This window comes from Mastomys coucha, unplaced genomic scaffold, assembly GCF_008632895.1.
Source record: "Mastomys coucha isolate ucsf_1 unplaced genomic scaffold, UCSF_Mcou_1 pScaffold23, whole genome shotgun sequence".
NCBI lineage: Eukaryota > Metazoa > Chordata > Mammalia > Rodentia > Muridae > Mastomys > Mastomys coucha.
In genome coordinates, this window is record NW_022196906.1 from 34,674,047 (window position 1) to 34,691,336 (window position 17,290).

Below are 17,290 nucleotides of genomic sequence, written 5' to 3' on the forward strand. Positions count from 1 at the left end.
TGTTAATTCTCTCTGAGTGAATTCTGCCCCCTTGTGGATTAAAATGTCTACAGAGCAGAGAGGAGCGCTGTAGCCCTGAGACAGAGCAGAGAGGAGCACTGTAGCCCTGAGACAGAGCAGAGAGGAGCGCTGTAGCCCTGTGACAGCAGAAAGGAGTACTGTAGCCTATGGACAAGTTCCTTTCCATTCTTTCCAAGAACCCTGGGAAAGTGAAGGACACAAGGAAACAAAACTAGACCCTTTATGTAAACCATAAGACCTCAGTATGGTGACTATAAACACACCAGCATGCAATAGTACATGTTTTTGTATTTTATACTCTGCATGGCATAAATTCGCCAAGTATATATTCTTCATAATGACAAATGCTTTGAACATTCAATTTAACGTTGACGTAGAAGGATCCCCTTTGCAGCCTCTGAATAACCCTAGGTGAATGAGAATTTTACTGAATTCCACAGCCCATTCTGCTGTCAGACAGTACTGCTAACAAGTCTATCCACATATTACCTCCAGATTTTGATGTAGGGCAGTGGTAGCGCGCTTGCTCAGCATGTGCCAGGCCCTGAGTTCATTCCCCAGCGCTGCAAAACAAGAGCCCTGCAACAACGATGTACGAGGCCTAGATATTGTTAATGTCTCTTAGAAGCACACGATTCTGTTATCTGTGATATGGGAAGATTCTGGAGCTCTCCCAATCTATCATTGTATGGTTGAATCAGTTATGCCATATGGCTATAATCCTGCCCCAAGGAACAATCCCCAACAGGCTTATGAGGTGACTTGATTTGTTTTTTAAATCTAAAGAAGCCTTTTTTCCCATATGAAGAATTCTTAAATATAAACAGGACACCACACTTTTATTTTAAAAGATCATGTTGGGACTGAAGAGATGGTTCAGTGGATAAAGTGCTTGCCACTGAAACATGAGGATCTGAGTTCAATCCCTAGCTCTCATGCAAAACACAAACCAAAAAAGCTGGGTACTGTGGCACACACACTCTTGTAATTCCAGTGCTGGAGAGGTGGAAACAGGAAGGTTCCTTGGGGCTATTAAACTGCCAATCTAGCCTACTGGGTGAGTTCCAGGCCAATGAGAGATCCTGGGAAAAAAAAGGAGAGGGGTGATTTCCCAACTTCCACAGCCACTCAAACCCACGAACACCACAGGTACATATGTGTGCCCCCCTGCACACACAGACATAGAAAATCATGCTGAGTATGGTAAAAAAAAAAAAATGATACCCATAGGACTTGGTTCAGAGGAGATGCCGGTGAAAAGTAGCATCAGATAACATACAATTGAACTTCCAATGTTCACTTAGCTGCTTCGCTAGTGGACATCCATTAACCCTGATGCTGCAATAAGTTTGGAGGCTAGAAACTCACAAGAGTCTCCTTTAACTGTGGCCACGGACTGGCAGCATCCTAAGGGGGGGTGTTCAATCAGCTGAGGTTGCAGGCTCTTCACCAAAATCACTGATCTCTCTCTGATCTGGAGCCAGGACTGTAAGATGAGCTACAGACAGGTGAGCAAAGTCACACACTGATTGACACAAAAACCATGAAGAGCCCTTCTGACACATCAGGTGCTGCCCACTGCCTCCCCACACAGGAAATCCTGCTCATTGCTTTTTTGCAAGTGCTTTCTCCTCTGGGTTTGGGGATTAGACCTAGGGCCTTGTGCGCGCTGTCCAAGGGACCTACAACTGAGGTCTATACTCAGCCATCTTTTCACTCTTTTTTTGACATGGAATCTCAGTAAATTGCCCAGTAACTTGCTGGTCTTGTGGTCACCCTATATAGTCCAAGCGAACCTTGAACGTGCGAGCTTCCTACTTTAGCTTCCCTAGGGATTACAGCCTTGGCCTCCGAGCCTGGCTCTTTTGCCATCTTTTAAATATCGGAAGGCAGATGTCAGACTGCCCTGTAGTATTCTGTCCTGCTGACATTCACCTGCAATTGTGCCAACTATACTTTAGACATGACTCTTCGACTTCATCATTTCCTGGTTACAATCCTCCGATCGCAAATTTCGATTGTTTATTCATCAAAGCCTTATCCAGCTTTTAACGTCTAGCACCATACATAGCTGTGCTTAATGTGACAACTTGGCTCCTGTAGGGTGCATCACTCCTGTGTCTGCAACATCATACCACCATGAGTGCAGTCCTGCGCTTAATTCACAGTCATCTCAACCAGCAGTCAATTAAACTCTTATTTAATTCCAGGTTCCGACCCTGTCCTTGTGTCTGGTTGTAACTTCCGACGTATCTCTATTAAATTTCTCCTTCTGCTTGGCTCAGAGTCCCAGCTGGCAAGACCATTATGTATCTCCAGAGTGCCCAATCAGATTAACTTGTCTACCTAGCTTGGTGCATATATATTTAATAGAAATGACCTGTTTCCCACTGATGTTGGGATGCTGGGAGGGTGACCAGAAGTGAGCTATCTCCATGGTGCTTCCTATGAACTACATGGCTTCAGTTTTTGCTAAATAGAACTGATGGCATCAGCTCACTCTGTAGTCATGGGCCTCACTTGGGATGTGGCTTTGGAAGGAGCTGAGTTAACTGTTAAATTAATTGAAGGTATCATTAACCGTCAGCTTTCTGAGGGCTTTAGGGATCACGAGGCCCACATCCTTGTATTCTCAGTGCCATCTGCACTTGGTAAGTAAACAGTGGAAGTTTTTAATGTGGGTGGTCACATTAAATCACATACTAGACAGTCTGTCACAGAGCAGGGAAAGGGTGAGTCCTCATCCCTTCTTTCTTTCCTCCCCTTATGGAGACATACATTCACTATGTAGCCTTAACTGGCCTGGAATTCATTATGGAGGCAAGGCTGCCTTCAAACTCAGAGATCCAGATGTCTCTGCCTCCATGCTGGCGCTAAAGGTAGGCACTACCACCCCTGGCATGAGGCTTCCGCTTTGATCAGCCTTTGTTTCATCTGAAAACTTAGTGTTGGGGTCTAGGAATCACACCTCACAAACCATACAGGCACTGACCGCTGTCAGACAGGGAGAGTTTATTGAGCATCCAGATTCAGGAGCTGAACCATGAATTAGAGTTAAGATTCTAGAGGGTTTTTTTGTTTGTTTGTTTGTTTGTTTGTTTTTGGTTTGGTTAGATTTTTATTTATTTATTTATTTTTTGGTTTTTCGAGACAGGGTTTCTCTGTATAGCCCTGGCTGTCCTGGAACTCACTCTGTAGACCAGGCTGGCCTCGAACTCAAAAATCCACCTGCCTCTGCCTCCCAAGTGCTAGGATTAAAGGTGTGCACCACCACTGCCTGGCAAAATGAAAGTCTTACTCCAAATAGTTTCTTATATTAGTGCAGGTGTCTCTCTTATGTTGAGGTCCATCCTAGGGACAGCTTATACATTTAAAAGTTCATAGATAGGTGCAGGAAATAATGTTGGGTGATTGGTTCGGTTCCAAGCTTACTGTGGGTAACTATACAAAACAGTTCTACTAACTTCTATCATGATTGGTTTCCAAGGGCATAGAACGTAACAGAATGCATAATCAGTCTTGGCATTAGAGGGTTTCCTACCAACAGCAGGAACATATGAGAAAGCTTCCTTGTAATGGCAGGCTAGCCAGGTAACAGTTACATAGGCCATAACATTCCATCTAGGCCATAACATTCCATCTAGATCTTAATATTTCACCTAGGTCCTAACACTTAGGGCTGGGGATGCATTGTCCTGGTTAAGCCCTTGCCCCATATGTACAAGGCCCAGGGCTTTGAGCCTCCACATTACAGTAACAAATCAGAGTAAAAAAATCATTGTTTCAGTAGGGCTCTCCCTTACCCCTATTCTACCCCCACTCCATCTCCTCCTTTTCCTCCTCTTTTTGTCCCCCTCACCATCTTCTTCCTGTCATCTTTTCCTTGTCCCCAACCCCTACCTTCTTTTCTTCTTCCTACTGTTTATTTAAACCCAGCTCATAGACTAGGGTGTGGAACTGAATCCCTGTGACCCATTGCCTTACCAAAGCCTAGACCTTGTGCCCACCCCACTATTTCAGAGACTCTAAGGAACAAATGTCCTCTCAGGGGAAAATGGTAACCAGATACCATCCCAGTTTCCAGATGTTTGAAATTCCACTGGCCTCATTCCTTTAGCTTTTAGCTTTGTTTAATGCCAAATATGTTTGCATTAAAGAGGTCGCTGAAATAGGTCTGATCTGCTGGTTAGCAACTCATAGCCTATGCAGTTTTTTCTCTCTTCTGAAGACCTTCATAAGGAGATCCTGGGATAGGATGGTGTAGTAATCTTGGCTCAACCCAGAGAACACAGATTGACAATAGATTGTTGCAATAACATGAGGTTTATTGATCCACATATGTGGGGTTGCCTACCCTCACGGCGGGGAGGGGAATCAACCCTGAACTCAGAAAGCACATATCTTGTCTACTTTCTGCAATAGGGCTAGCTGGCTTACTCTGGTTGGTGGAACACAGGACAAAGGATCTCATCAGGAATTGGTGGGCTTGCTCAGGGAGCTGTTCTTGGCTTAGTCAGCCAACTTCCTTATCCAGCTCTGCACCTGGCCTTGAAAAGTCCCTGGGAAGGGGCTGAGTAACTAGGTGGTAGGGGGGATTGTCATCAGCAAGGTCAGGGTGACAGTTTGCGGTCTTTTTCGAAATTCACCACAGGAGGGATTGGGGTTTTTTTTTCGTGAATTGTTAATCTTGTTTTCGTGGACCTTAACGTCATTGCAACCACCAGTTATTTTTGTTTTGGCCTTACTTAGCGTAGTCAGAATGGCCTAGTCATTCTGTCTCAACATTCTGACCACCAGGCTTTGACTTTACAATATGTCCTTGGCTATCTCTGAAACACAACTTCTCAGTGTCTGAAGCTGCAGCTTACAGGAGCTTTCCAGTATGGCTCTCTTATTTTACTTTATTTCTACATTCCCAGAACTCTGTTTTTCACTTTAGTACTTCAATGGGTACAAGGCTTGGAAGGAAACATATGCTTGGTAGAAGAGGAACCTCACTAGCTGCCAGTGAAGCTGGCAAGAGAGGCCAGGTGCTCCCCCAGCTCCAGATGCTCCCCCAGCTCCAGGTTCTCCCCCAGCTTCAGGTTCTCCCCCAGCTTCAGGTGCTCCCTCCATCTGGTGTGTTCTTCCTTCCCACCACAGCATCGTGACTTCAACCTTCAACCACAGCATGCCTGACTCCCCAGAACTATCTCTTTCAAACACCTCACAATCCTGGTTTGCCTTCTTGGTGCTGCTCTGTTTCTCTTTGTCTTTTACAACATAGTTCGACAGTCGTTAATAATAAGCGCCGTTTATTGAGTGGGTGCCTTATTAGATCTTTTACCCAGGCCATGTACAATCCTTCCAACAACCTTTCTTCATTTTACAGAGAAGAAAAGGTGTGCGTGGAGGCGGGGGATGGGGGTAGTGGCACATGTCTTTAATCCCAGCACAGAGGCAGGCAGATCTCTGAGTTCAAGATCTCTGGTTTCAGAGAAAGTTCAGGACAGGCAGAACTTCATAGAGAGACCCTGTCTCAAAATAAACAAACAAAATCCAAAAAACAAACAGAGAAGAAAAGGCTGAAAGAGGTCAGGAGACTGTCTAAATCCAGGTCCCTGGTTCCTCATGAAGTATATACAGCATTCCAGAAAAGTGTGGATGTCTGTCATACCCCACCCACCCTACAGAACTCTACCGACTTGGCTTGAGTCACTCTTCATCTTAATTCTTGATCTATACAATGAGAGGGATTTTTTTTCCTTTGTTTTTGTTCTTTCTCTGTGTTTTGTTTTTAGACAGGCTAAGTCAGTGTGGCCCAGGCTAACTTTGAAGTCACAGTGCTCACAGCTTTTCTTCTGTCTCAGGCTTGCAAATACTGGAAGGACCCTTTCTTTTACTTTCTAACACATATATGAAGCGGTCATTCTCCTGAGGCCTACTGGAGCATTCTGGGTAAAGCAAAATATGGGGAAACTCCTCCCACTCAGGGTTAGTGAATGCTAAATGTCCTGGAACCATGGAAAAAACGTTCTCACTCTATGGAAGAAAGGGAGGCTACATTTGTGTTGCCACTAGAGGGCACTCCACTGTATACTCCACAAAGTGCCAAGACCAGACTTCCGATCCCTGCCACAGGATGCTCTAATTTTGTAAACTCTGATCTACACGGGCTGGTAAATTACTTGGATGGCTTGAGTAGTTCCCCTTCAGGAAGAACAAGCATGGTAGGGACAAGTTGTCCGCCGTGGGAATTCAATGAACTTTGGAAAAGTAGGAAAGTCCTATTTAGGAAGAAGAGAGGTTGGAGACTGTACTTTGGTCACTGCCCAGCCCACTATCCCTTATGAGAGGGGCAGGGGATATGAATATGGTTTTTGTTAAAAAACTTCCTCTTGCCTGGTCTTTTTTGAAAAAAGTCTGGAATGATCAAAAGAATCTAACGAGACCCAAGGTTTTAGAAAGCAACATCTTAAACTAACTTTAGTGGAAAGCAGCAAGTACACTAAGAATTAGTCCCTCCTTACCATAGAGGAGCATGGGAGGTGGGGGGTGTTTACAGGGCAGCTCCTATGTGCCGACCCCAGGCTGGGGGCCTCATAATGCTAAGGCTAAGCGGTTCGAGATAGCACCTTGTTAAGTGTCTGACTTGCCTGTAAAATCCCCACTGGGGAAAGCCCACGGCTTCCAGGAAAGCATTTTGCATACAAGAAGCCCCTTTCCAAATCCCCCTTCCAACGCGGCTTCCTACAGAGAAATACTATAGCAAAAATTTCAAAAAAATTCTTCCCTTCTCTGAACCCCTGTGACTCGCTAGCTTGACCAGGCTGCAATCTCTTCCTAAATTAGACAGACCAACGGTAAGGATATCTTCCCCTAAAGATGATCCCTGGTGCCCAGGAAATCCTATGCTAGCTGCCAGAGGTGGCTGGACCTGCCCATTCCCTATCACCCACCAGATGGCAGGCACATGCCAAGCGGTTCCCACAAACACTACCGAGGCCCCTGCCAGCTCAGACTGTAAATTCAACGTATAGTAAAAAAGTGATTTCTTAGCCGGGCCGGTGGTGGCACACGCCTTTAATCCCAGCACTTGGGAGACAGAGGCAGGTGGATTTCTGAGTTCGAGGCCAGCCTGGTCTACAGAGTGAGTTCCAGGACAGCCAGGGCTACACAGAGAAACTCTGTCTCGAAACAAACAAACAAACAAATTATTTCTCAAGATGACAAAAAAAAAAAATGTCCCAGGAATCTGCAGAGATCAGGTAGCATCTTGGAATTTGGGGACTTGAGGTTCAAACAACAAGGCAGATCCGTAGGCTCTGGCTGACATTCCCTGCCTCGCTGAAGTCGTTTGTATTCACGAAGGCACCCTCCGGGCGCTGCTGTATTTAATTCTGGATGAGTTATAAATAGAAGCTAGAGAGCGCAGAGCACACCGCCCACCACTGTGTTCCGGCCCTCTGGGGACATCGGCCAAATCTGAGCCTTTGTTTCCCTCTAGTGGCCTCCCTCAGCAAGTCTCACAGCAAAGCCTTTGCATTTATTTATTCTGCATATAGCAAGGGCCTCCTGGATGCACGAAGGGGCGGGGCGAGGGGGGGCGGGTAGGGTTTTCGAGCTTTGCACGAGGGTAGGACAACTCTGCGGGTTTCAGCAGCGAATGAAAGCTAGCGCTTCCTCCTCCAAGCTCAACGCAGTACAATGCGGTCAGTCTCTCCGCTTTCCTGGGGGCTGCCGTATGGGCTAGAGGAGACCCGCAATGTTACAGAGCACTTCTGCTCTGAATGACTTATCAGGACCTCATCTCATGATGCTCCTCCCCCGTGCCTAGAGTTCACTCAACAGTAAAATAGGTCTAAGTGCTGACTGGCTATCTGCCATGTATTCAAACCTACAAAGCAAAAACCAAAATCAAAACTATGTTAGTTTTACAGGAAATCTTCTCACATACGCAGTAAAAGGAAATTGAAAGCATTATTTCTTATATTGATTGCACCACATAAGCTGGGCACACACACATTTGTTCAAATTGTGTGTGAACACAATTTGCACTTTGTACTACATTTGTTCCGAAAGAACTTGACATCTGGGGTACACGTGATAAGAAGTGGCAAGAAACCTGGCTCTGGTCCTTGGGAAGAACAGCCAGTGCTCTTAACTGCTGAACCAACTCCCTGACCCCAACTTCTTAACGTTTATTTTAGCCCGGGTGACCCCAAACTTTTGATTCTCCTGCTTTAGACTCCAAATGCTGGGATTATAGGCACATAGACCCTAGACTCGACCCTTGTTTTCTTTATTTTAAAGACAGGTTCTGACTGTCATGCTGAAATTCAAGTGACCTTCCAGCCTCGGCCTTCCAAGTAGCTGGGATTACAGATGTATAGCAGCGTGACCAGTGAGGCATTCAGCAATAACAGAAGTTGCCTTTCTTTTAGAACCTCGAAGTGCTACGCTATCCTAGACGGATGATTTACATACAGCATTTCTAATATTTACCAAGCCCTTGGAAGATTGTCCTAAACCCTGTAATTAGATGCTGGTGCGATTCTCTAGATTTGCATAATTCTCCTAGCATGAATAATTTCCCTTTATAGTACAATGGTGTTTGTCATGTTTTCATTCTCCTAAGTGCATGTCGCTAGAATGCAGAAAATCATTCTGGGGTGAGAGCAGCTCTTTTGAAAAATAAGTTTTGTGTGGAAGGATCTCCTGAGCTTCAGTGTCTTTGACCCTGTAACTTCAGAAACTAGAGCTGCTTGTGTTGATGCAGAGTTCCCTAGTAGAGGACAGACTGAATGAAAGACAGTTGTGGCTGGGCAGTGGTGGCACATTCCTTTAATCCCAGGCAGAGTCGGGTGGATCTCTGAGTTTAAGGCCAGCTTGGTCTACAGAGTGGGATCCAGGACAGCCAGAGCCACAGAGGGAGAGACAGAGGGAGAGGGAGAGGGAGAAGGAGAGGAGAGGGAGAGGCAGAGAAAGAGGGAGGGAGGAGAGAGAAAGCCTCGAGAAATAAACAAAGAATGAAAAAACTGAAAAGGGGCTGTTGACTTATATCGTTTGTTTTATGTTGTTATTGAGGAACTAACAACTGAGCCTAGGGCTGGAGAGATGGCTCAGCAGTTAAGAGCACTGACTGATCTTCTGAAGGTCCTGAATTCAAATCTCAGCAACCATATGGTGGCTCACAACCATCTGTGATGAGATCTGACGCCCTCTTCTGGTGTGTCTGAATACAGCTACAGTGTACTTACATATAACAATAAATAAATCTTAAAAACAAAAACTTGAAAAAAAACAACTGAACCTAGATCTTCTCACAAGCTAAATAAACCCTCCCACTGAGCTAGATCCACAGGCTTCTCCTCATTTTTTTTCCCCCATATTTGGTATTTTTGAGACAGGTGTGACTTTGGTTGTCTGGGAACTTACTTTGTAGACCAGGCTGGTCTCGAACTCACAGAGATCAGCCTACTTCTGCCTCCTGAGTACTGGATTATGCGCCATCACTTCCTGGATCACTCTTTACTTTTTACTCAGAGTCAGGTTCTCACTAAGTTTCGGAGGTTGGCCTTCAACTCCTCAGCAGCCTGGGTGGACCTTGATCCATTCATCTACCTGCTTCAGCCATCTAATCGTTAGGCTGCAAGGCTATACCACCAGGCCCAGCAATTACCTCATAACTTATTTTTAAATGCAAATAACAACAGCAAAACTAATAAGGGGAACTAACCATGGTTGCTAGTGAGGCAGGGGATTTGAAAAAGCCAAGCTGGACTAGATAGTACAGGCCCACCAGGGTAGCCCAGCTACGCTGTGAAACTTCGTTGCAAAACAAAACAAAACAAAACAAAACAAAACAAAAAAACACCAAAAAGATAAGCCAGGAAGGAAGACAGGCACCAGAGGGGTAAAATCCATGGAGGCTGAAGAATCTTTGGCTCTGCAATTGGGAGGAGCAGGCAAAGTGCTTGCAGTTCTAGAATCCCGAAGCCTTAGACTTGCCCCATCCTTGCTCACAGGCACCCCCATGGCTTATTTGTTGCGATTTCTGCCGGGTCTATGCTGTCATCCAGTATCTGCATTGCTCATTAGAGGGTTTTGTTTTGTTTTGTTTTCTCTTTTCAGTATCCTATTATGTTGGAACGTTGGGAACTCACACTGAGATCAAGAGAGTGGCAGAGGAAAAGGTTACCTTGCCCTGTCACCATCAACTGGGGCTTCCAGAAAAAGACACCCTGGACATTGAATGGCTGCTCACGGATAACGAAGGGAACCAAAAAGTGGTAAGTACCCTCCTAGCTACAATTGCTCTCCTTTCTGCCCTCGCATCATCACCTTCTTCAGCCCTCACGTCTTTCTCTCTGGGTCTGGAAGAGTTTGTTTTCTCCTCTAACATCAACCTGAACAAATCCACGTTCAAAACTAGAGAAAAGGACCCAGGTGGCACATACTTATAATCTTAGCACTCGGGAGGCACGGGTAGGAAGAACTCTAGTCTGAAGCTAACCTGGGCTACATAGTAAAACCCTGTCTCCAAAAAGAAAGAGGAAAATAGAGGATTATCTGTGTTGGAAGGGTAAAAGGGTCTTTGGGTGTGCAGAACTAATCCAAAAGCACCAGGCACTGGGAAACGGAGTCTGCGCTGTTAACATCTTCACCTAAGAAGGGGGCTGAGATGCAGCAGCTTGATGCCCTGCCTGGTCTGGTGAGCAGATCTCAAAGACCAGAATTCTCTTTCCTCCTGCTTCTCTGAAGCTGTGATCACCTGAGCAGGTCTTGGCTTTGCTAAGTCATAACTTCCAGGTTCTGAAGATGACAACTGACACGCGACACAGAGGAGCACATACAGGACACAAATGACAGCGCTGCTCCCAGATGTGACCAGCTCGTCCGTAAGACAGCCATTGCTGGCACTGAAGTCGGAAAATAAAGAAGCAGTTGTGGGACTTCCCATGCTCAGTGTGGGGAGGGCCGTGATGGGCTCGGTGTCCTATGCTTCTGACAGGGCAGGCAGAAGTTGTAGTGCTCGGACTCCTGGGGCTTCCCTGCTTCCCGCCATTAGACACCAGGACTAAGTAATCTACTGTCCGCTTTGGCTGCCGACAGCCTGGCCCTTCCTCGTTCAGATCCTTACCACTTAGCTATTCTCACTTACACCGTGACTTACCGTTGCTCTTATTCACAGACTGACCTTTTTCTTAAGACTCTCTGGTTGAGGAAGATTGGAATCATGAATGGGCAGGGACCCTAATTCTTCAGCAGCACCAGTCAGTCACAGACAGGACTTGGGGGTGTGCTGCTGAGTTTTAAAATCCAGAACGTGTTCTGTTTTTACCAGCCTTGCTGGTACATTTATGGAGTATCTATGCTTTTTGTCTTGGTCTACCCTAGTGACTAAGGAACCATACCCATTGTGAGAGGTGTCCTGGCATTTCTCACCTGCTATCTGAGATGTGTGGCACGTCCCTTCCTAAGGTCTGGTCTTTCTGTGTGTCTGAAACTGACTCTACTCTTTTGAACCCATCTTTGTCTTTAGAACTCACTATGTAAATGAGGAAGTATGTCCTACACCCCACTGGGCAATTTTTTTCATAAGCATGCAATGTTCTTCAACTTAAGGTACAGTTATATTTCTATGAACAAATAGTAAAGATCATAAACAGCATATTTTAATATATGTTATCTACTGAATAACAAAGCGGGACCTATCCGACCTTAAATATGTTCTTTTTTTTTTTTTTTAAGATTTTTTTTTCGGAGACAAGATTTCCTCTGTATAGCCCTGGCTGTCCTGGAACTCACTCTTTAGACCAGGCTGGCCTCAAACTCAGAAATCCACCTGCCTCTGCCTCCCAAGTGCTGGGATTAAAGGCGTGTGTCACCACCACCCAGCTAGATTTATTATTATAAATGAGTACACTGCAGCTGTCTTCAGACACACCAGAAGAGGGCATCAGATCTCATTATGGCTGGTTGTGAGCCACCATGTGGTTGCTGGAATTTGAACTCATGGCCTTTAGAAGAGCAGTCAGTGCTCTTACCCACTGAGCCATCTCACCAGCCCAAATACTTTCTTATTGTTTGTTTTAGCCCAGGGTTGAGCAAAATGGTCTAGCATAATGCCTACTTTTGATTAATAGAGTATCGAGTGTCTTATGTGAAATAAGATTTTGCGATTTTATTTTTTAAATCTACAATTCAGAGTCTTTTAATCTTGCCTCTATCTCTCTTTCTTTCTCCCTCTCTCTCTTCCTCTCTCTTTCTTTCTCTCTGATTTAAAAAAAGAAAGGTTGTCCTTTCCTTAGAATGTCCCTGTTATTAATTTCATAGGAGGGTTTGTACTGAGAGAAGCTAAGGTTTCCACTAAAAATACATCTCAGGATCACACTGGAGTTTTTAACCTGCCTACACAGCTGCCTGTGTCACCTTGTTGTGTGATTCTGCTTGTCATCTTGTTCTCTCATAGCACATCCTCCAAAGGCGACCTGTTCTCTGCAGAGCAAGGTCACCTTAACCTGAGTGTGTTTACTCGGAGAAGGTCCTGGTCAGTCATAGACATGATATTCTCAGCCCTGAATAGAGTAAGTGGATCTGTGTTCCTGGAAGAAAAGCCAAAGAACAAGCCTGGAAAAGACTCTCTCCGGACCACACTTGAGTCAGGCACCCAGGTTCTTCACGATCTGGGGCTGCCTTTTCTGTCCTGGTGGCATCTGTTTTGAATGACAGTCCTGCCTAGTCAGTTCACTACGTAGTTCCCATCTTCAGTATCTGCCCCATTTTCAACATCAAATCACCGTGGTAAATGTTCAACACCAATCCTCTCCACTCGACAGAGGCAGAAGCTCTCTTACCTCTGATGTTTCTTGATAATTCAAGGCCCCGATTTATTCTTTGAATCAGAGTTAAACTGACCTCTCTCCCTGACTCAAGGCCTGGCAGCAGTAGTGCCTACTGATGTCACTGGTCACCCGGTGGAATACATGTTTCCGCCATAGTTAACAAATTTCACTTGGATGCTTTCTCTCCTGTAGTGTCTGTGTTTATCCCCACTCACTCAGAGCGCCCATAGCCACACATTTAACTTCTGCCCAGACGTTTTTATTTAAAGGAAAAGGGAGAGAAAAGAGCTTCTGAGTTATAGAACTGAACTACTCCAGGAGTGAGGAGCTTAATGTAGGCTTAAAAACACCACTCGGGTGGCTCTGTGCAGTCACCGTCTCCAAACTTACCTTTGGTTGATGGGTGGGCGTCATTTATTCTGTCATTCAGACCCCACAGATTTATTTAGCATTATGCCATTCTAGGTGCCAAGATACAACCATCATATCTCTGCTTTCTGGGATGGAGCCGTGAAAGGTGTCCAATAATTTGAAAGGAAAGGATCTGGGGAAGTAGTGTACTTGATGAACCACTTACCCAGAATGCACAAAGCCCTGGGTTCAACCCACAGCATGGAATAAACTGAACACAGCAGTGCACACAGGCAATCCTGGCACTTGGGTGGAGATGGGAGAATCAAAGTTCAAGGTCATCCTCAGCTCCATGGAGAGAAGGAGCGGTACAGTTTTTATGACATAAGACCCTGTCCCAGTGAACAAAGAGTTACCAGAAATCATAGCAATTTCAGCACATGGGGTTTTGTTCCTTTCGTTTTGTTTTTTTTCTTTAAGGCAAGGATTTTCCTTTGACTGAAGGAAGACTTTTTTTATGTCTTCTCCTCATTGTTTCCAAATTTTCACCATTTCTACTGTAGAATCTGCCAGTCAGGTTCAAGAATTTAAGTGCTACACTATCTGGACAGCTGTCTAAGAGCAGCCTGGTGCTAAGTGACTGAGTGAGTCACCTACACAGCATGGACAGGCTGGATAAAGGCTCAGGCAGGATGCAATTGAACTGTGAAGGCTTCCCACACTACCCAGAACAGCACACATATTAAACCGTATTTATTGTTTCTTTCTGGAATTTCCATTCAGTGCTTTTGAACAAATGACTGGCTGCAGTGAAACCCTAGAAAGTGAAATCAGAGATAAGAGAACTGCTATATAAAGCTGGAACCACCCACCAAAACTTGATGGAGGAGGGGGGATCAAGGATGGCCTCCTTGTTTAAAAAAAGAAAAGAAAAAAAGCTGATGTAAAAATTTTGGTGTTTGGTTTTTTTGTTTTGTTTTGTTTTGTTTTGTTTTGAGACAGAGTCATGCTGTGCAGCCCGGTATGCACCACCACACCCAATGTAGACTCAAGCTGGTCTTGGATTTGAGACTCTCTTTCATCAGCCTCTCAAGTGCTAGAATTACAGGCATAAACGATAATGTGCAGCTTTGATCTAAATCTTTTCTTTTTTTTGAACTTTTATTTATTTATTTTATTTTAGTACATTGTAGCTGTCTTCAGACATATCAGAAAAGGACATTGGATCCCATTACAGATGGTTGTGAACCACTATGTGGTTGCTGGAAATTGAACTCTGGACCTCTAGAAGAGCAGTCAGTGCTCCTAACCACTGAGCCATCTCCCCAGCCCCTTGGTTTGAGTCTTGATGGAAGGAAGAAAACACAGCAGCACAGACACAAGGGCTAGGAATTCCTAAGCAGCTCCAGTGGCAAGCTTTAAAATTTAAGCCCGGGGGCTGGAGAGGTGACTCAGCAGTTAAGAACTCTGGCTGCTCTTCTAGAGGTCTTGAATTCAAGGCCCAGCAACCACATGGTGGCTCACAGCATCTACAGTGGATCTGATGCCCTCTTCTGGCACGCAGCTCTGCAGGCAGGCATGCCTGCAGACAGAACACTCATACATGAGTAAATAAAATTTTAAAAAAGAAACAAACAAAAACAAAGATGTAGCCTGTAGGGGCTTCAGGACCTGAACGTGGATGATCTCCCAGACATACAAGGGCATTTAAAACTGTTCCTGTATTAGTCATAGAGTTTTAGAAAGATTTTAAGAGTGCTAGGGACATGGTGCATTTTAAGGCAACCACTCGGACACAGGTGCATTGATTTGAGAGGCCCTCAACAACATGCATAATTTTATACTATATAATAAAGGCTTCCCTCCCCTCCTCTGCCTACTTCGTCCTCTGCTTGACTCATGCTTTGGCAAGTGCACGAATATGCACACACACGTGCACACACACATACACAAAGAAAAATCTAAAAACATTTTTCAAATCTCACTGTGTATCCCACATTAGCCTTAAATTCCCATCCTTACCACCTTAAAAACCTCCTGCATGCTGAGGGTGAGGACATTCACCACCTCATCCAGTTTAGAATGAGTTTAAACCACAGGCATGAGAACTTAGGAATCTCAACATAGAGATAGGAAGTAAATAGTGGGTAAAGCTGCCAGGACTTTATAACTTCCAGGGGCAGGGGGTGGGGGAAGAGTGAGTCTGAGGGTGGCTGACAAAAAGTAACAGGAAAGGCTGAAATAGACGTGCTGTGTGGAGTGGGCTAACCAGTGACGCAAATCACAAGTTTAGCTCTGCATTTCAATTTGAAACGTGTTTTTATCTCCTTTGTCTAGGGTGCTAGGAGCAGGCAGGGAACACTGGGGGTGGCTAGGCAGTCCCAGGAACACATGTATTTATTTCAGTCTTGGTAGAGTAGAGTGACCAAATAATTCACTTTTTTCTTTTATCCTAAGGCTGACTAAATTTCAAAAAGGAGACTGGCCATCCCCTCCCAAAGTCGCCCAGCAATGTACAACAGAATTTTTCTCCATGTTCTTAGATTAAGAAATTAGAACAGAAATCCTCCAGTTCCCATGGTAACCTCTTACATGTCACCCTTTCCTTTCCCATTTGGCTTTGAGCAAGAAAACCCTTGATGGAAAACAAGCAGAAACCAGGCTGCTGGGTTGGCTCAGAGGGGAAAGATGCTTGCAGCCAAGCCTGGCACTGGAGTTCAATCCATGAGACCCACCCGGTGGAGGAAAGAACTGAGTCCCACAAGTTGTCCCCTGGAGCCTCCACTCACGTGCCGTGGCATGCACAAACACACAAAGAAGTAAACAAAAGTAAAACAGACAAGCAATTTTACAGTCGCTTCACAGGCCACAGCACTGCAGAGATGCTGCCAGACAGCTGAGCATCTCCATCTGTTCCATACGAGTTATAACAAGTTGACTTATCCTCTAGGAAGTTCATAAAGCACAGCCCCACAGCAAATGTAATTCATATATTTGTCTCTTGTGTTTATTGGGTTAAAATCCATTGTTCTATCACACCATGTACAGTTTACTGTCATCACTAACCTTTTCTACAATTAAAATGAAATAATCTGGCCAGCCAGATGAGTCAGTGGGTAAAGGCACTTGCAGCCAAGCCTGACTACCTGAGTTCAATCCCAGGGACCAACTTGGTAGAGAGAATTCCCTCCTACAAATTGTTCTCTGACCTCTATACATGCACTGTGGTTTGTGTGCCTACACTTCATGTGTGCATACATCCCTACGCACAGGCACACAGACACAATAAATAAACATTTCCAGGTGTGGTACTGCATGTTTTTTTAATCCCAGCATTAAGGAGGCTGAGGCAGGAGGATCTCTGGGAGTTTGAGGCCAGCCTGCTCTACAGTGGATTCCAAGACAGCTAGAGCTACAATAGTGAAACCCTGTCTCAAAAAGAAGTTGGGGCAAGCAGTTACCATTCTAACTGGGGAGCCAGGAAAGTCTACACACATGTGGGTGTTTCTTGACCAAAAATAAGAGGAGAGGCACTCTGACAGAGAAGACTGCGTGGTCGTGGCAAGGACCCCAGAATCAAGCAATGTCAGAGCTAGGTGTAGTGGCAGCACCCAGCATCCCAGCACTTGTGAGGCTGAGGCAGGGGGATCATGAGTAGGAGGCTGACAGTATCACTCACATTTTTTAGCCTCAGCAACAAAAGTCACTGTTGCTCACAGAGAAATAAATCGATGTTGTCCCAAGGAAACAGACACTGCTCTTAATCCTAATTCTCATGTGCACTGGTTGTAACATCTTCCTGCTCATGTTTGTTGGTTTATGTTTTTATTTTTTATTTTTTTATTTTTTATTTTATTTATTATATGTAAGTACACTGTAGCTGTCTTCAGATACACCAGTAGAAGACATCAGATACTGTTATGGATGGTTGTGAGCCACCATGTGGTTGCTGGGATTTGAACTCAGGACCTTTGGGAGAGCAGTCGGTGTTCTTAACCACTGAGCCATCTCTCCAGCCCCATGTGGGTTTTTGTTGTTGTTTTGGTTTGGTTTTTTTGGTTTTTGGGTTGTTTTTTTTTTTTTTTTTTTTT

General features: G+C 44.9%; 1 protein-coding gene across 1 annotated transcript in view; it reads left to right on the forward strand.

Moving 5' to 3' along the window:
• Positions 1–17,290, forward strand: part of Clmp (CXADR like membrane protein) — a 105,978-nt gene that overhangs the window by 70,444 nt on the left and 18,244 nt on the right. The window contains exon 2 of the mRNA XM_031344948.1: positions 10,135–10,292. Coding sequence (XP_031200808.1) covers positions 10,135–10,292 — 158 coding nt within the window. The remainder of the gene's footprint in view (positions 1–10,134; positions 10,293–17,290) is intronic.